Genomic DNA, 20,034 nt, shown 5'->3' on the forward strand with positions numbered 1-20,034 from the left:
AAGCTGCAAGCAATATTGTTTAAAACTTTAACACATCCTTTAACAAAGCATGACAATAAAGCAGTAGTTGGAGCAACAAAAGTGAAAGATCTACCTTTGGAAATGTGTTTTACAAATGATGTTGTTCCTCTGGAAACTCCGCTGACAAATGCTCCTGGGCCTCTGGTCAGCCCTTCGTAGGGGAGCCTAAAGAAATCGGCTATGCCGTTCCCTATGCTTCTCACCAGACTAGCCGGGCTTCCGAGAATTTCCAACGATCCGACAACCCAGCCTGTGTGGAGAAACAAGACACATGTTACGGCTGCAAAAACTGCAGAAGCAGCAGTTGTGAAAAGGTTATTCTTTAATTCTCTTTTTCACACTAGAATTCATCGCACTATGAACTTCCTTTGAGCAAAACACGGGAAATAACTCATCCACTATGAATTCAGAAATGGCAATCTTTCATACTTCGTAAATCAAAGAAATCCTTTTGGCAAACTCACAAATAGCTTTAGAATGACTTCCTTCCAGGAGCTTCCCGTATTTCTGCTAAAAGTGTGCTAGAGAGGGGGATGCTAGAGCCTCACAGCTACGGAGGAACGGGACTGCAAGTTCAGGTCGCTGGGTCGGTTTTAAACACTATAAGGCAACGTTGTGATTTCACATCCTTATGTGATAGAATTGTGACAGGGAGTTTACACTGATACAATGTACTGCTTTACCGGAGTGTGGAGGTCAATTGCTTGATGGAGTGTTAGGAAAGGGGATGCAGATTTTTGACAAGTGCTTAAGAAGTTATTTTAAATCCACCCCAACCTTTCTAAGCTGATCATTTTCTTTCAGAGTGCAGTGAAAGCCAGACAAATGTCTTTTGCTCAGTACAGTTGTGTAAACAGCAATGACATCTACATGCTGATTAGGTTACTCATAGGGGAGTATTCCTTATGCATATCCCAGGAGAGGTATCTGCAGATCTGGTTTCCTATATAAACGCAGGGTTGCCAGCAGCTTGCTGGATGGCTGAGCGCACAGCAATCTGTTGCTGGAACGCTGTTTGCAGGTCTTGTCTTTCTCAGGCTGGTTGGCAGCAGATTTATTAGGGAAATAGTGCTGCATAACTTTTTTTTCGGCAGCCCAGAGAGAGCGATTCAGAAACGGCAATAAACATTAAACGGGAACTGCCTGGTCTTTGAGCCCCAGTACCATGAATTTCAACTGGCACCATCAGAGTGACACAAGTCGCGGCAGGGCCAGGAGACTGAAAGATGGACAGATTGGCCTCCTGCTCTCCTGTCGAGGGCCCTTGATCTGCGCTGCCCTCCTCATTCCCATCTCATCACTGCAAACTCCTGCTATCCAGATGCTTTTCTTGTTTTCTAGTAACCCCTCCCAGTCACTCCTGTGGAAGGCTGAATCATGAAACTGAACAGAAGAGAAAATGTTACTCATATGAAATGAATTAATCTCATACTATCATTGTAAGCTCCTGGAAAATCTATTATTCTTGTTGAATCTGTCCCACATTTCAGCCCTGGCAGGTTGAGAACTCCAGTTCATGTAGTATAAAAAGCAGGAACCACAGTGGACATAAGGGAGAGGGTGGGATGGACTATGAAAACAAAAAACAAGTACTACTGGCAACGCGATGAGCAGAGCGGCAATGAGCGCTGTGGCCCCGCGGTGCCTGCCCTGGAGAGGAGCGTCCCCCTGGCAGTCCTTCCCTGCCGGGGACCAGGGGAAGCCAGTGCTCCAGGCTGGGCCTGTGACTCTCTCACTGTAGTATTTTTAACAAATTATCCTTGCCACTGTGTGAAGTGATGAAAAGCTGGAGGGGCGGGGAGGTGCGTACAGATGGAAGAGATGCTCTTTCTGCTTTTTCTGATCAATAATGTTGCAATAATCCCTTACAAACAGCCTTTTTTTTGTTTTTTCCAAATGTCCTTGGCATTCCTTGTCCTGAGGCAGTGATGGGACGACATGAGGTGATGGAAAGGGGCTGCACAACACCGCGGATTAATGCCTTGCTGCCCTGCAGGCACCGCCAGGCTGGGACACGAGAGACTCCAACTCCACTCACTCACCTGTTTGGCCAGCCAGCATGTTCAGGAATGAAAACCAGATTAAAACCAGGAATGAAACCAGTTAAACACAAAGCTGAGGGGTTGGCTGGTATCCCGGGGATGGGCTGTTGCAGTCTGGCCTGGCCTGTGGGCTGTCAGTTTTGGGAAGCTCTGGAAGAAGCATGCTCCCCCTTGGAGAGCGCACGGGAGGAACGTGCAACCTGCAGCAAGGGTGACCCTCCTTGGCCAATGCTCAGAGCAAAACTAATGGCTCCTCACTGCTGGCATGGACCACTCAACCCAAGGAGGAAGGCGTGGGAGTAAGTTGGGAATAGGAAAATGATGAATCAGGAATAATCCCTCAATTCACAAGCTCTGTGCTGCATTTTACTTTGCAGAAATATAGTATTATGTCAGGTTATCATTTCCCAAAGTATGCTTAGGAATTATATCCACTGATTATGACTATACTAGCAGAGATCCACTGCATTTTCTTTATAGGCAACTATAGAGTTAGATCTGGCTAATACCAGTAATATTTTTAAATAGAATTTTATTAACTTCTAAATAGAAGCCAACTTAATTAGAAAAGGATGGGAGATTTCCATTGCAAGTTTTGCTAATTAGAGACAAGCAACGCTAATCAGCATATTTGAACAGATCTCTCCAGCCCCATTCATTGCTTACGAGACACGGATTCTGGCCGCTCCTTTGCAACATATGGGGCAGCCTGATACGCTCCCTTTAGCAGGCTTTGGGGCAAATCCTGCCCCCTCCCACAGGGCAGCAATGGTCTTGCACACAGCTAAGGGCAAAATGAGACTATATCCTGCTTGGAGCGTAAGGCAAAGCTGTATGGGAATGCTGTTTGTGCAGATGCTACACTGACCTATGCATGGGGCAGTGGTGAGCAGAAGCAGGGTCAAACAACCCCTCGTTTTGCAGATTAATGTGGTTAAAATGCAGGAAAGTCAGGTCCTCTTCCATAAGAGACCAATCCAAGAAGTGTAACTCACGTGATGGTGAGGAGAGGACTCATGGTTTGCAGACCATATAAAGCTTTTTGCTCGATTTTTTCCTCCTTTTTAACTTTGTTGACACAGTCAGCCTTTTGACAAGTGTCACAAACTCTTCAAAATAAAGCATCTTCTATGCCCAAGCAAACATTAATCAACACAATTCACCATTTTAATCATGGTAACCACTTTCAAAAATACATTTTAGTTTTAGTGCTTTGAGTGGGATTTAAGTAGTAACTAAATATATGCTTATGTATTTTCCTGAAGAGAAGTTCCACTGAAGCAAACCTTACTTCTTAATATTTAAACCTGCTTGATTTCAGCAACATCATGAGCCCAGAGCAAGGGGTGGCCTGTGCACTGCTGCACGCTGCAAGGGTAGCACAGGAGGAAAGACCAAGACCAGGCTCAGGAATCCCTCACTAGCATATGTGCCTCACCTGGGATGTTGAGGATGAAAAGCCAGTATAACCCCCATTTCCTGCTGCAGTCTATCACCACTTCTATCACCACTCCTAGCCAGTTGTGGGGAGAAACATTCACACTGTGGACCATATTTGGCCACAGTTTCACTCTTAATTAGCAAGAAACTAGATCTCCCCTATTGTACTATGGGATTTGACTGTAAAACAAATCCAAACAAGTAGTAAAAAGAAAAACCTGCAAATTTTGCAAGCAAAATAATGCAAGAAAATAATGAATCGATGCACAATGTTCTGGTGCACAATTGTGTACACAGTTGCCATAATCAGCTATGCAAGTCACGTATGCATACAGTGAGAGACCACATCAGCATCTCTCTATTTATAAATACCTGAAATGCATGTGTACCATTTTGGAAACTGTGCACAGAAATCAGGTTGCAGCTATGTGTGCAGCACAAATGGAAGCATCAGGATTTCAGAAAATCTGACCATTAGTATTGCAGGAAAATAAATCCCACGTTTCAGTGTGGACTGCTTTACTTGTGGGATCATGCAGGAGCTTCCTCCTGTCTCAGGTACAAATTCCGTTCCACACTAAGACACAGTAGAGACCAAATTTCATTATTTCTAAATTAATATTTATGGGAAACAGAATGTACCTGCTAACCTAATAGACTAATTGCTCACTATTGATCCTATATGGAAAAAAGTTAGTAACAGCAAACTTCATAGTTCTTGGATCAAAGGACAACAAACATCTGTGTGCCAGTTTAGCATGAAGGCTGTATGAAGAAAGACAGATTCCTAATCATAAACTGCAGCCAAAAGGAGTTTTAACAACAAAACAACATTCAGGGCTATAATTTACTTCTGAATGCAGAGCAACAGGCTGAATAATTTGATTAAATGTAGTTTTGGGGAGTTTATGTGAGGAATGTGGGTTGATTCTGACTAGTGCTATAATATAAAATGACAAAATCTAAGCCAGCTAGAATACATTTTTATGCTGTGTTCAGGGTTTCGTAAAGCCTGCAGGCGGCTGGCTAATGTTTAGCACAACTTTACAAATCTTCACTAGTGTCTGCTCAGCCATTTTATTTCCCTTCTGTCGTATGGCAGGACATGAAAGGTGTCTGAAAATATCATTATCAAACAGTGTTTGAAGAAAACAATAATTGTATGGCTACCATCTAGGTTATTCAGCTTGAGAGACAATCACAGAATCCTGGTACCTAATGAAAATGTTGCATGTTATGGAAAAGTACTGACCTGCTCTGAAAAGTGCTCCAGCAGCATAATGCATGGCCAAGGCATGGACAAGTTGCCTGGCAGTGGTGAAGATGGGTCCTCGCTCAAACACAGAGAAGGAGAGAGGGGTGTGATCTGACGCTATATACAGTTTCAATGAAGCATGAATACTGACAAGGAGATTAACAGGTTGTATTGTTAATTTTCTTAACTTCACTGGCTTGACTAAAGCTCTTGCATGCTCTCTCACTTGTTCAGGCAGTATCAGGGTAGTATCTGAAGTATTGATGGACTGACAAGCGGTTTTGTTTTCTGGAAGATATGTATCAAACAAAGTCTTAATGTAGTAAACAAAGGTGTCTTCCACATACAGCCTAGCTGGTTTGAGCTCAAAGCTGAGGTCATTCACGTGAAACACAAAATTCTCTTCCTTGGTAAAAGCAATGCAGAGTTTTATAAAGCAGTTTTCCTTATAGCTTTCCAAATCTTTGTTACAAACAATGAGGTTGTTCACTCTGGACCACTGCATGGTCTCATTTTTCTCTCCTTGGCACAGCAGGACTGCAAAATGGAAATTGGATTTGCTGTACAACTGATTGTCCAGTTGCAAGTCTTCACAATACACTTGGAGACAATGAAATTGTGGGAGGCCTTCCACGGCGTCCCGCTGGAACTCCTGCGACAGGGGTCTCAAGTAGTTGGTGGCTGGGGCCATGTGGAGGAAAACATTGTCTGCTGTGAGACGCAGAAGTTCAGACGACACTTTGTGGTTTGTAATATCATCAAATGCAGCAAGACTTAACTGACTAATGAACATTTTCAGTGACAGGGTCTGCTCTTGACTTCTGGACAGGAGGGAAAAGAAGTTCTGTTACTTCATGTATTTTGAGTTCACCTGGCATCTTGCTTTCTCAAAATGCTATCAGGAGAGATGTTCTCTATAATACATGGGAAACTCATTGTACAAGTCCTGTTAATGTTAATGGGATCTGGCAGCCTTAATCACCACAGTGGGTACCACCCAGCAGGTCTTCTAAGAAATGGAATATTACACATCTATGCCAGGTTTCTCTTTCTTTCTTATCAATCAACAGGATAGTTTGGACAGGAATGTCTCTATATACACAGTAATTCCCTATTGGCTTTGCAACAGAGCCAGATAAAGCAGACAACAAATACAATTTTCTGATAATTCACGTACAGCCTCAGCTGTTACAATATTTTCTGGGAGCCGCTACTGAAAGTTACTATTATGGATAATTCATTTCACATCACATGCAGTGAGTGCCCTCCAATGAAAGCACCACAGCATTTTTATACCGATGGGATTGAGGGCCTCCCCCCCTCCAGTGTTAACTGCCCATTGCCAAGTTTAACTAGCAAGTGGGCTATTATGTACTGCTGATGACCAGTTTCTTGGGGATTAATACTTAATTACAGCACAACTAAAAACAGTACAACAAATTCCACTCTAATTGTAACAGCACTGCTGGAGGCCAGGCATTCTGCATCTTGGAAATAGGTAGTGTTGTAATTGCACTTGAATGGAGCTAAGGACCAGGTTGTGGTGTGTAGGGAAGTCTTCTAAAGAAGAGTGTTATAATCAAGTACAGTTAATTACTGACTGTAAAACTATTTCTACAGCCCTTGCACATCAAGCTTCCTACCAATTTTAGTAGGAGCTTGTATGATTACAGATGGCAGGACCTAGCTAGATACATTTTAAACTGATGAACACACTCAAAATTAATTATGATGGAAGATGTCTTTTTTTAATGAACAACTCAGGACTTCTTTTTGTATCAGACATCTAGTGTTTACCCTAAAGTGACATGACTTTTGATGTTAGATTGTCCTTTTTTAACCGTGATATACAAAGCATAACATATGGTCTAAACATATGCCACAGAGCATGCAGCAGTATTAAACAAAACAAACAGTTAAGCCAAAGTTTGTAAGTCAGTTAATGCTTAGAAACCCAAATGACCTTTCAGCACTGTTTGGCAATGCTTTTTATCATCTTTTATGTGCTTTATGTACCTGTTGAGGTTGATCTCGACGGGTCCTGCTCTTCCTTCTGGGGCCAACGTTATGACTGTTGTTCCACACTGATGGGCAATGTCCACATAAACATAGCCAAAGCCAGTTAAGAACACAATCTAGTGGAGAGAGTTAGAAATGTATGGAATGCTACTGAAATTATTATTTTCAACATCATAATTTGAATTAATCGTATTAATGCCTTCTGGTCGAGATATTTTACTCAAACCGTGATACTGTTCAGGAAAAACAGAAACAGATTTCAATACTTCAGAAAATAACAGCTCTGATACTTTAAGTATTTCAGTTGTACAGCAAGATGAAATTTGCACCTCATCCTTTAACTGTATAACTGAATACATTTTAGTAAGAAACAACTTCTCCAGAAATAAGCAAGACGTGCTGGGGAGGGTGGAGGTTATATGAAAAAAGAATAAATAGGAAATTTTAATTTGTGATTTTGAATTAAGGAGAAAGGCATATTCCTGGAGCCCTGCAAAGTCCCACCTTCTCCTCTGGAAAACAAACCCCTAAATTAACATTATGTTGCTATGCCCCAGCTCAGAGCTGGTTAGATGAATGGCTGATAGCATGATGCAAAACACACGAAGATGAAAAAATAAGTAAAATTTTGGATTCATGAAGACTTGCTTAACAACTCAACACTTAAAACATTTTTAAGCCATCTAAACTGATTTGGTGAGCACACCTTCACAAGCAAGGTGCTGCCACAAAGAAATGGCAAAAGTCTATTGGAAAGCGTAAAACGTCTGAAATGGCAGGAAAATGGGAACTTGACAACAGGTTTGTGTCTTGCTTACAGATGTGCAAACTTTCATTCTGAACAAGTTGTCCTTAGGAATAAATATTCTACTTAAAGAAATGATGTAGTGTTTTTGGAGCTTAATTCTGCAATATTTCCGTGCAAGTTTTGTGTTTTTCCAGAATATAAAAGATCAAGGTCTTTTTATGTTTGGAAAACTCACAGCAGTCCTTGTTAGAGCAAGCTGGCTTCTGTTTTCTTGTCGGGCTACTGTCAACACAATCGTTTACTAGATTGTAATGACAGAAGCTATAATTTAAAGGAAAGCAAACTCAAGGAATAACACAAAGATAATGGGCTAGCACAGGTAAAATAAACAGTTGTTTGTCTTGAAGAATCTTTACTGCTGTTAACAAGTCACCTGAAGGAAAAGCACTTGGAAGTTTAGTAGAATCAGCACTTAAACTGATTCTCCTTACACTATTTATGATAAACTTGTACAGATAATTTGATGAACAAAATTTAATTATGTCTTATTCTTCTGAGAATTACATAGGAGAATTTCTAATTTCGATACATCAGTTTTAATCCTTGGTTTATCTAAAAGAGATTCGCAATCCTGCATGATGGAATTGGAGAAAAAAGGACATTTACTCAATTTTCAATACACCCTCATTATTCTAAAAAACCCTCATTGATCTTAAAGATTGGTCATTTTAATTCCAATTTCAGATGATTCTGATGATAAAGATAAATAGCTTAATTTTAGTAAAATTAATAAAATTTTCGTTCTAATAGAATAAGTACCACCTATCTGTGACTAGGTAGAAAGAGTACAAATTACCTAAGATCCTCTAAATCCCAGTTATTTCACAATCTGAACTGAGTTGTATGTGAAGCTATTAGCATATTCCTTATTTACTTATATTTATAGTTTTCTAAGAGAATGACTGACTGAGAAATCCTGGGGAAATTCTCTACATGTAAACCCTAAAACTTCAATAACAGAAGGCTACACTTTTTATTTGAAGAGTTCTTCAAGTAGACAATGATCCCCAAATGTTGTCTTAGCATCTAATTCCTTCTAGGAGCCAGATACTTATAAAGAACCCTGGTCTGGCATAACATTAATGACTGAAATTTGAAACCTTGCATTGCTTGACTGGCTTGCTGAATGAAACTGAACTACTTGCTATATAACATAACACTCAATAATCAAGAGCATTTTGTGATTGGTCCCCAGGGAAAACATCTGAAACTAGTATTTCTTTCAAAGAGCCAAGCAGTTTATGTTGATTCCATGTAAACTAATGACTTCAAAGATGGAAAAAATTCCCATCAAAAAGAATTACTCCAGTCAAGGAAGTTTTCATTTACCTCAAAACAGGAGAAAAATAACAGAAGGAAAGAAAGGGGGTTTTTTGTCTTGTCTTAGAATGACATGTGTAGCCTTCTGTGAAGACACAGAAGGAGAATGACAGTGATGATTCCTACAAGATGTAAAGATAAAAATCCTGTGATAACTAAGTTACCAAATAGAAGGATTTTCCTAGATCCTGTGGGATTCTTTGCTTATAGGGGCCAGAAATTTTCAGGACTGATTTTTCCAGGGAACACCAGGTTGATTAAAAAGAAGTAATAAAATTCAGCACTAGAAAGCCTGTATTTTTGATCTAGCTATTTTTAAAAACAGCCAGTGAAGAAGGTAATCTGTATTCTAAAACTTCCACAGGAAGAGACTTAGGAAGAAGAGCTCCCAAGACTTAAATAAAAAACCCCCAAACCAACCGAAAGGATATGCTTATTGCAGAGGAACAATATACTGTGCAGGTCAGGAAGACAACCACTTATGCTGTGAACTAGGAAATAGTTTATAACAATTTACTTGTGTTCCTTGATTGTTGATGTCCACAAAATCACTCCATTCATTTACTAATTCATCAGATGACATCACTTTCAGAAGAATGCTGGGCAACAAATCTCTTGTTTTACAATCTGGATAGCTGGAGACTTGATGGTAAAGTTCATGATGAACTGAACATTCAGCTGGAATCTTTCTACAATAAACTTCAAACTTTGGTGTATCTGAAATTTTATAAAATATACAAGATTAGGGCTTTCTAAAACCCGTATTAAATCAAAACTACCTATGCTTACACAAATGAGGAAGTTTGTCTGAAATATTACTAATAAATAAAAACATTACTTTTCTATTGGTTGGAATTTTATGAGTTCGGGTTTTTTTCCTTTTCTTTTTTATGTCATTAAGATGTACACAAATAATGTTCCACTGATCATTACATTAACATACTGTAACTGGAATTTTGGCAATATGTTTTGTGTTACATTTGCAAATCTGAGGAGATGTAAATGTTCCATGGGATTGAACTGATGTCAACAAAACTCCACTGCCTACTAGCTTCCTACAGCCAAGTCACCTTGACAGCTGGAACGAGGGAGACCCAAAAGCCTGGAGCCATGTGAGTTCATACTCCTGACCTCATGATTAGCTCCACTAGCTTCCAGGCTTCAGTATCTTCCAGAGTCTCTCACTTTGAGATAGAACTTTACGAGGGCGTCAAGTTCTTGTTATAACCAAAACACATACTGAACTCAACTTTGTATTGGAGATACAGTAAAATAATTTATACTACAACAGTGCACTGTTTCTAATTACTGCATAGTGCCTACCTTTGAAGTTCTCTTTTACAAGCAATGGAATGGAGCACCTATTGTGGATAATTATACGAGGACTAGGATCTTCTGTAAGTGTTAGGTACGTCACGCCGAGATGCTCTTGGTAAGTCAGTGCTATAGCTCTAAAACAGAAGCAGATATATTTGATTATGCATGATTTGGATGAAATCTTTACATATCATTACTCCGGACAATTAAAAACATTCAAAACCAGCATCTGTAAGATTCTTTATGATCGAGTTCCAATTCCACAGATATTTATATACATTTAGGCAAGTACATATCTCCTCTGAGAATTATATTTAAACAGAAGAACACGTGGAAATAGCACGAAAAACAACGTTAGAGAAGAAATCACTTCATAGAGACTACTCATGAGTTAAATTGAGCACGTGTGTTTGCAAGATGAGAGCCCTAGCCAGCAGAGATTTATATTAAATTAAAAACATGAGATTGTAGGCCCAAATTTTCAACATAAATCTTTAAAATTTTCCAGAAGAATTTGCACGCATACTTCTCTGATACACATGAAAGATATTTTTAACAAACACATAAATTTGTAACTGACTGCTCCCCTGGAATGATCCACAATGCTATCGCCCTTTCAAATGTTAGTGTTATGGATCATCACTACATAAATTTCCAAAATGAAAATAAACTAATTTAGTTCTACTCATTAGCTACATAAAATGTCTTCATACATAAACACAAATTTTTTTTTTCTTGTGCAAATTTATTGGCTATTTCGAAAAAACTTCACTTCATGGGGATTTTAAAAATCCAGTCTGAAAATTTGATTAGGAACATGAGATCCTCTATGCCTGTCTCAGAATTATATGGAATCCTTTCCTTGTTCTTCGCATTTTAAGTCTTTTTTCATCTGAAGTCCGTGTGAGAATCTTTAGTATCCACAATGATAACCTCTTAGACTCTGTAGAGGAACTGTATGAGGGTTTGAATGATATCAAGCACTTCAGGCAAGAGAAAGATCATATGGCTGGTAATATATACTGATGTAGCTTCTCTAATTTCAGCAGATTGTTGCTTGTTTATACCAGCATAAGCATGAATAGATTCAGATATCAGGTCTGAGAATTAAAGCTGGGCATCTGACAAGTCATTGGACTGTTATTTTTAACTAGCTGGATGCATTTGTTTGTAAGTGGAATGCACATTTGGACATTTCAAGCTTTAAAACTTGGAAATCTTTCCTTGTTGTAGTCTCAAAATAGTTTCATCCCTTTTTTGCTTTTCCTGTTTATCCTCTTATTATTACTAAAATATATTTTTACCTTTTATAAACAAAACCTAACTTTTTGTATTGTATTATTTCACTGTCCTTGAACTCTTAAATTGTTACCCAGAAATTAAGAGACCATAACCTTGAATATAAACTTTTCATGCTCTTATTTTGTACGCATGTAAAAAAATAGCAGCCCATACATTATAAAAACTGTACAACTTGTACATGGCCATAACATTAAACCAGTTACAATAAAAGCATCAAAACCATCAAAACGTAACAATTTTTAAATTGAAGTAAGACTTGCCTTTACATACAGGGGGCATGTGTTACTCTGACTTTTGCATTAATCTCTTATGGTTTGTTACTAGCTGAGGCTTTATAGCAACAAGCAAAGTTCATTATTCATGACTGTTCAGCATACAGTACCTGGTACAAAATCCACTTTCACTACAAACCCCTGTGGGGACTGCCACGCTCTGTCTAGGAAACTCGTGTTTAATGACAGCTGGTAGGCTCCACAGCTCACAACTCCCAGTGCAGCCGCCTGGACTGAAACTCAGCTGTATGCGTTTTTCACTAAGAGGTGGCCCTGAAGTTAAGGGACTGGTGTCCGACATCAGGTCCCAGCAGGGCACAGTGCTCAGCGTCTTGCTGGGTGGTGCCCCAGCTGGACTGACGCTGAACACCGTACTGTCTGATGAGTGGAAGTCCTGGAAAGAAAAAAGATGGTGGTAGCACGACATGCTGGCTCCTAACAGGAAGTTTATTCATGTTGACCTTGCACAGAACAGTCTCAAGTAGCCAATTGACCACAACTAGCTAAAGGCTGCACTAAGTCCATTGCATTAAAAGCTATTTGGCCAGATTCTGTCTTCAGGTATACTTATGCAGTTAACTGAGCACAGTTATCTACAGTCCACTCTCAGTTGCACAACATAACTCTACCAAAAGCAACAGTTACATGACTGTAACATAACTGTGAGAAGAAAATCCATTTGTAGACAAAAAACTAAGAATGGATTTTAGCCTCAACATTCTTCCAATTCACCATCTCATTAGACTGCCACAAAATTCGTGATGCACAAACGTAGATACTGATGTGAAGAAAACTAATGCAGAAGGAAAAGAATACAGAAATAGGGAACTTCAAAAATTTGTTTATCTGCCAACTCCTCTAGCAAGTTTGACCCTGAGAATTCTTTCCACATATTTTACTATAAATGTAATCTTCAATAAATATGTATAAATGGTTGATTAAAATATATTGACCATGCATACATTTTGGTTCCTGTAAGCTAGTTCTTAAATATACTATGTGATTATTAGAAAACCAATATGCATGATTTGAGGCAGTTTGCTGAAATACATAAACTTTGGGCATGTCTCTAGTTCTGCAGCTTTGTTCAGATAACTGGAATCTTCCCAAAAGGATAACAAAATTTTTCAGCCTGCCAGGCCAATATACCTCTTTTACACGTGAACTCAGTAAAAATTCTGAGAACAATTTCAACAGCTACTACGGATTACACTGCCTATTTTATAGAAATGGCCATTAGTGCCTGAACAGATGGAGAACAGGCAGAACTAATTCTGCAATGTGCAAGAATCTCCTGCTTTGCACAGATTTCTGATCACAGTTAATTATTGGAGTTGAATTTACCCAGGATTCTGTATTTTAAATTAAAATGATGTAAAATACTTTATCATTACTACGTCTAAGGATTTCTGTTCAAGCTCTGCTATATGCAGTTGAGACCATACAAATCTAAACACCCATGTATCGCAGATGACAAACAAAAACAGTTTCCACAGTGCTTTACCTCTTCTCCTGAGTGGGGTTTGGAAATAGAAAGCTGTGGCCTATAATAGATTTGATATGATGTATCATTGATTAATGTTGTCTTATCTTCTATCTGTAGAATTTGTATACCTTGTCGAACCATCGAAGAAATGCAGAATTGACACAACTGTAAAATAATAAAAACTATGATGAGGTCACACACAAAACCACAAAAGGTATTGAACAGAGTGACAGAACTGCCATTTTCTTTTTAACTGTGGAAATCCTGCCTGTATTCATGCACTTCGTAACTGGAGCCACATCACATACTTTTGAAGTTGCATCTGTCAATGTTTTCCAAACAAGACTGAGAATTCATTAATTCTTTTTCCAGCAGATATTGTATTATCTTGATGAGTTGGGCAGAATGTTTTTGGCAATCTAATTCTTTAAATTATACTTCATATATTGTTTACACTCTCATTATGTTTTACATGTATTAACATAATTAGGGAGGAGCTTTCACACTGCATACATTTGATTGTTTTCATCTGCTACGTGACTTTCTTTTTAAATGATAAAGTTATAAATCATAATAATTTTCTTCTAACCTTTTGATGACCTGGGAAAGCACCGAGTTTTATTTCAGCTTCAACAAAACCTTCTTCGTCCAATGTTACTACTTCCCCATTATCGGCATCCTTCCATTTCGGGGACGTCACATTATGAACCAGTTTAATTGCCACTGATTTGTGCACAGTATTAGTGTTTGCCCAGTATATTCCAACCTGAAAAGCTTCCTGCAAGTGAAAAATGACTGATTATCACTTGTTGACAGTTCCGATACACTTCTACTAGAGTTAAGCATAGTTTCCAGTATGAAGTCAATCTCATTTCCTCCCTTTCTCCCTCTGATACTTTCTATGTGGTACAAGGATAGATGAAACCACAACGCAGATATGGGACTGACCCTCATGGTGGAATCAAGACCAGTCTCACTGAGACATGTTAATAGGCAGACCTTTTGTTTATTAACAGACATACATGGGGGAAAAAAAAGATGGCAAAATGAACAGGAAGTATCAGATTGTCCAATTGGAATTGACAAGCTGCTGTATCAAATTATTTTAATTCTTTCACAAATAAAGAATATTGGGGTTGTAATAAAAAAGCATGTGCATGGCCAAGCTAAGGTATGTGAGAAGATCCATTACATAAAGCTCTGAATTAAGGAAAGCAGGCATCCTAAAGAATCTTCCTTGTTCATAATTCACCATATCTCATTATCAAACCTTTCTTGGTAGCATACGAGCTATGAAACAACTTGACCTAAACCACTCCCAAACCAAACATTCCTTCCAGGCTGTCAGCTTTGCTACTGTGGTCAACACACTTCCCAAGTGACAGGTCGGCAGAGCATGGGCCAAAGTCTGTATTTGGCCTTTATAGCAATTTACTTGGGCTGCTACATTATGCCCATGTTGCGGATTCATTGGCTGAATTGGGAGGAAGGAGAGAAGGCTGCTGAATCAGATGGCATGCAGGTCTTCTTCCTACAGTGTCTCACAAACAATATTTAACTATGCATCTTTAAGACATGTTGTTCTTCAGACATTGCTATCAAGTATGTCATGCTACCCACTCAGTGGCTCAGTCAGCGTGGCAAATTTCTGTTGTTATTTCTGCTCCTCATCATATGACTAATAGACACAGTGACTGGAAAGTGGGAATCATCTGGATTAATAACCATTCTTCAGAATCAGAATGTTTAGCAGAACTGTGCCTGTTAACGTGAATAGCAAAGTTACCTCGAAGTTGGGAGGTATAATTACTTTCCCAGTAGGTACTTGAAGAATGATCTTCTCTCCTTCAAATAGCCAGAGGTCCCACTTGGACTGATTGATAAGCAAAGCCCAGGGCAGGAGTTCTATCAGCAGAGTTTTAACACACGGTTTCCACACTGACAGCTTTACCCGCATTGGGCTATCCCACTGGGAGAGTTGTTCATTGCTGTTCAAAAACAAATAAACAAAAAGAGAAAGTCAAAGGAATAATGAATTCAAGATTACAAATGATAAGCTGTCATTTTCAGAAATTTGCAAGTCTTTTCTGGTTTTGAAATAGAAAAACAATCTCCTCTTACCTTATCATTCTGGAACATACTGAGATGCTTTCGGACAGATCTAGCTAAATGTAGGCTATAAAGACATATTTTTAACTTCATAAGCTAAACCTAAATTGGGTCAATTGAAGAAACACCTTAACAAAATTACCACTATCCTTCGGAACTAAACCTGTGACTTTTGTAGTCATAAGATCACTTTTCCATTTTTTTTTTTCTCAGCAACTCCTCCTACAGCAACTCCCTGTTTCTATACTGAAACACACAGCTACTGAATAAACAACGGCCTCTAGAGCTAAAGAAGGTGCTTTTTTTTTTGGTTCCATTTTTTTAATCCTTGCTGACGCAATCTTCTCAGTGTAATCAAGGGCAGCCCCTAGGCTGACCTCACTTTTTTCCCACCTGCAACAGATTCTGCAGCTTACATACAGCAATCATGTAATTACTGAAAACATATTCAATGTTGATCACATACAGTCTTCTTGAACGTGATTTCAGTTTATTTGAAAAGGCAACACAACCACCATGAAGAAGGTTTAGCAAAGAATTACCTGTCTGAATCCTTCCTATTATATGGCCATGCAGGCTGGGGAGGATTAGCAGTGCCATAGAACTCGGACAGTATTTGGTTGACATTGCCACCTGGATGGGATTTAGTCGCTATCTGTTTAATTAGCGTGGTTGAGATAGGGACTGCGCACTCTGATGGATCATCTTCCTCCCTGTCATTGAAAACAGATTCAGTCACTTACACAACAAGATCAAGCATTAGTAGCACTAACATTTTCTTTAATGAAGCCTTCTAAGCATACTCTGCCGTAGGAACACTCTCAAGGTAATCATGGATGAATCAAGTTACGATGTCTAACACATTCCTGAGCATTAACTGACATGCATGAATTTGTTATGACACTGTAATGACTTTTGTGTCCGAGACCTTAGAAACTCTTCAGTATTCTCAAAAAACATTTCCAGATCATTTATGAATTTATTTTTCAAAACACAAAAACGTGGACTGCTTAAGCAAACAAATGCCAATGCGCTTAGGATAGTTATATCAAATGTAATATTTCCTACCATATCATTTCAGGCCACATATGCTTGTTCTGTTGTATCTCCTCTGCATATGCCATTGTCTTGGAAAAAATGCACCAGAAATTGAAGTGTAAATTATTCCTTCTTTTCCGTACAAATGAACCATTTTCAAGGAAAGTGAGAATTTTACCTGGCTTGAAATGTCAGGTGGTGTGTAAGATCAGGTTCTATATTTTGCAGTGCTTTCTCCTGTCCTTTCCCTGGAATCACTTGCATTTCATTCAGTCCCAGACTTCTTTTCTCTAAATGTATGATAATTGGGTCTGGAAGATGGCTCCTTACAATGAAAAGAGGGCTGAAAACAATCTACAAAAAGAAAAGAATATACCACTTTAAGGCTAATTTTATTCCAGTATTACAACTGTTGAAACAAGCTATTAATAAATATTTAAAGTGGGTCATTCTGCCCTTAATTTATTATATGACATGTAAGGCATAAACATTTAGATTTCAGAGACATTAAATGTACTTACTAATCGTTGCTGCACATGACAGTTGGGCTCTAAAGTCAAAATTGTGCACCACACATATGTAATTGAACTCTTTGAAGATGGTACCTGTATGCAGAGAGATCAGCAGCATTACACTAAAATTATTTCAGGATGATAACGTTCAACATTTCATCATATCAAATAGAAGTCTAAACGCAAAGTCCCCAGTTCTCTCAGACATTTTTTATGCTATATTCCATATGCCTATTTCTAGTCATACCTGAATGACAGTGCTGTGTTCTGTATGTTTAGAACTTAGACATACGTCTCGGGACCAGTCTTCATCTCCTGTAGCTTTCACACTCAGCTCAGTGAGCTCATTGTCTTCTAGGACATATGAAGGCAACTTCTGCTTGGCTGCAAGGCAGTTGATGTGTTCTTTAACAACGGCCTGTCCATCCTGACTAATGTAATGCTGAACCACTTTCAGTTCAATACTTTCAGAAAGGTAACTACAGACTGTCTGTCTTCCACAGATTAGGATCTAAAACACACAAAAATATGCAGCTCATATATAAACAATTGTGAAAAAGAAAGGTCAAAATTGAATTATAGAGTGAAAACCTGTACAAGAATAATCTCCCTATTTTAGGTTTTCCCAAGCACTGCTGAAGGCAGTGAATGGTAAAACATTATTTTTATTGGCCAAACGTATGTGCAATTTCATAGAAACCTAGGCATTAAAATGCTTGAAATATTGCTAAAGCAGTATCCGGGCTTGAAAGAAACATGTAACATATCCACTTTCGTTCCTACTGAACTCAGCAGTACTGCCCACAGCTGACATAGCTCTGGTTGGATTTTAAGAGTACTGTGATGGTGTCTGAATGCTGAGCCCTTTCTGAGCAGACACAGTGATGTACTTCAGAAGAAAGCTTTCTACTGACACCTTACATTCCCATCACAATCCAGTGATCCAGACCTTTCAGTATGTTTGCTGTTTTAAAGCTTGTAATTCCATTAAATGGCTGTGCCATATTTCTGTATTTAAGTGCACCCACCTAGGAAATGACCAAATTAGACTCAGAGTTGTTGCTGTCCATCACACATGAATTGTTTATCATAGAACATGTGTCTGACTTTTTCTAAGCTATACCAAGGAACAGCATTCCACGTGTATCCCTGCTACAACCATCTTCATTTGCTTTTCATTAATGAGGGCGCACACCATAGCTACAATCTACCAAGCAAAATCTCAGCAGGGCTTTCAGTGATGCCAGGCACTGTTCTTGTCTGATCAGCTGTATTTTAGTTGCGCAACGTAAGGCACTCTGCCATATCCATGAGCTGAACATGTTATGTCCACCACATGCTCTGGCTTCCGCCAACGCAGGCAGAATGACTGCAGTGTTATTACAGATCTCTTTACAAAGATAGTATGTGAAAAGTTACTGCACAGCAGCCCATTTTCAAATGTTAATTTGATCATTACTTCTTTCTCTTTTAACAATAGAAGGGCCTGAATTACAACGCAGAATAAGGTATGAACAATTTCTTAAAAAAAAAAACAGAATTCTGCTTCTCAAGAGCTTAAAATATGCAAAAGATTGTGTAACTTAGCACTGTCAGAACTTACAAACCACGCAAAGGGATGTTTACTGGAACATGTAAAATATGTGGTGGTAATTGAGCTTTTAAATGCTAAGATCCTTACCAAAGCGAAGAAGAGAGTTGTAAAAACTCTCAAAAATGCCCCCAGAAGACTGTTATACTTGTTTTTTTGCAGATCCCAGTAGGAGAGAATAAATAATAAGGTGACTAATTCATTAATACATAACAGTTTAAGTTACTCATGTTATTTTTTCCAAACTGGATCAAATACATACTTGCTTTTGCACTCCGTTGAGCTGCTGAACCTTGATAATAAGTGATGCTGTCCGGCCCTTGTACTGAATAGTACGAATAAAGGTCCCTGTATTGTCCACACTGAATGGTTCAGACCACCGCCAGTTTCCCCAGCCTTCAATACAGATGTGTAACAGCTGGAAAGAAAGCAATTACTACTTAAATACATAACTGGGGGAAAAAAAAAAGCCTTGCAGTAGGATAGGAATTCCCATGACAGACAAATATTCTTGTGTTTAAAACTCAGCAATGCTAAGCACACCAGTTCTCTGAATGATCCACTCATTCTGTGATTGCAGATACAAACAGAAGAATCAACAATACTGTAAGGTGGCTCTGCATCATGCATTTCTAAAGATTACCTGTGTAACAGTGTATTTAGGATGGTAAAAAACCAGCACACAACTGTTCAGGAAAAAAAGGTTACGTAGACTAGAGAGCATAAAACAGGAAATAAGAGATTTTCTTTACTGCCCTTGAAATTGTTCTAGAAATCCACCCTCTTTATTACCAGCAAGGTGATATGGAGCACAGGTCCAGGCCAGATTTTTGGTCTTCAGAATAAGACAGAAAATTACAAATACTCTTCCCTTCAAAATAAAGAAGGAAGGAAATCTATTTGTACGTATACTTGTATAGCTCGCATATATATGTGTGTTAAATGTAGAACTTAGCATATTGCTGAGAGATGGGAAACATTTCATTTCTTACACAAATGTGGTGGCAAGTTCAAGCTTGACTGCATGAGAAGAAATTTAACTGCATAATTATACTCCCTGTGTGATTTATTCCGGAAAAGGAGTGGCTTTTTTCCAGTTTAACTTAAATCACTTCCAGAGCAATATAGTCTTTCATCATTTGAAGAGCCTTTCATCCATTTACCCACCATACGCACTTACCTCTATCCCATGGAGATTCTTTAAGCCAGAGTAGTGAAAATTGGTACTGTTCCATGTAGGTCAATGAAGTTACATAAATTTACGCCAGCTGAAGATCTGGCTATTTAGCTCTGTATAGATCTTTTGTGGCTGTGCAAACTTAAGAATGTGAGTTATATATAAGGGATCAAAGCAATAAGCATTCTGGGTAAAATTTATTCTTTGCAGAGGGCCAGCACAGAGCCTAAGCATCACTTAAGTCCTTTAAAACAGTTATATAAAGGCCTTGTGGGAATTCTCTCTTGAGGGTTGAATTTCACCCTGATTTTGGACATCTGTCATT

At 38.7% G+C, this 20,034-nt stretch overlaps 1 protein-coding gene across 5 annotated transcripts in view; it reads right to left on the minus strand.

Annotated features, from left to right (window-relative positions):
* The window catches only part of VPS13B (vacuolar protein sorting 13 homolog B), a 497,028-nt gene that overhangs the window by 19,332 nt on the left and 457,662 nt on the right, over positions 1–20,034 (minus strand). For all 5 annotated transcript variants that reach the window (XM_076329345.1, XM_076329347.1, XM_076329346.1 and 2 more), the window contains exons 44-57: positions 18,795–18,950; positions 17,189–17,452; positions 16,951–17,034; positions 16,608–16,783; positions 15,934–16,104; positions 15,069–15,270; positions 13,872–14,060; positions 13,301–13,447; positions 11,907–12,190; positions 10,229–10,356; positions 9,423–9,622; positions 6,775–6,893; positions 4,756–5,579; positions 95–271 (exon numbers count right to left, since the gene is read on the minus strand). In XM_076329345.1, the coding sequence (XP_076185460.1) occupies positions 95–271; positions 4,756–5,579; positions 6,775–6,893; positions 9,423–9,622; positions 10,229–10,356; positions 11,907–12,190; positions 13,301–13,447; positions 13,872–14,060; positions 15,069–15,270; positions 15,934–16,104; positions 16,608–16,783; positions 16,951–17,034; positions 17,189–17,452; positions 18,795–18,950 (3,121 nt within the window). The remainder of the gene's footprint in view (positions 1–94; positions 272–4,755; positions 5,580–6,774; positions 6,894–9,422; positions 9,623–10,228; positions 10,357–11,906; positions 12,191–13,300; positions 13,448–13,871; positions 14,061–15,068; positions 15,271–15,933; positions 16,105–16,607; positions 16,784–16,950; positions 17,035–17,188; positions 17,453–18,794; positions 18,951–20,034) is intronic.

The sequence above is a fragment of the Aptenodytes patagonicus genome, chromosome 2 (assembly GCF_965638725.1).
Source record: "Aptenodytes patagonicus chromosome 2, bAptPat1.pri.cur, whole genome shotgun sequence".
Lineage (NCBI taxonomy): Eukaryota > Metazoa > Chordata > Aves > Sphenisciformes > Spheniscidae > Aptenodytes > Aptenodytes patagonicus.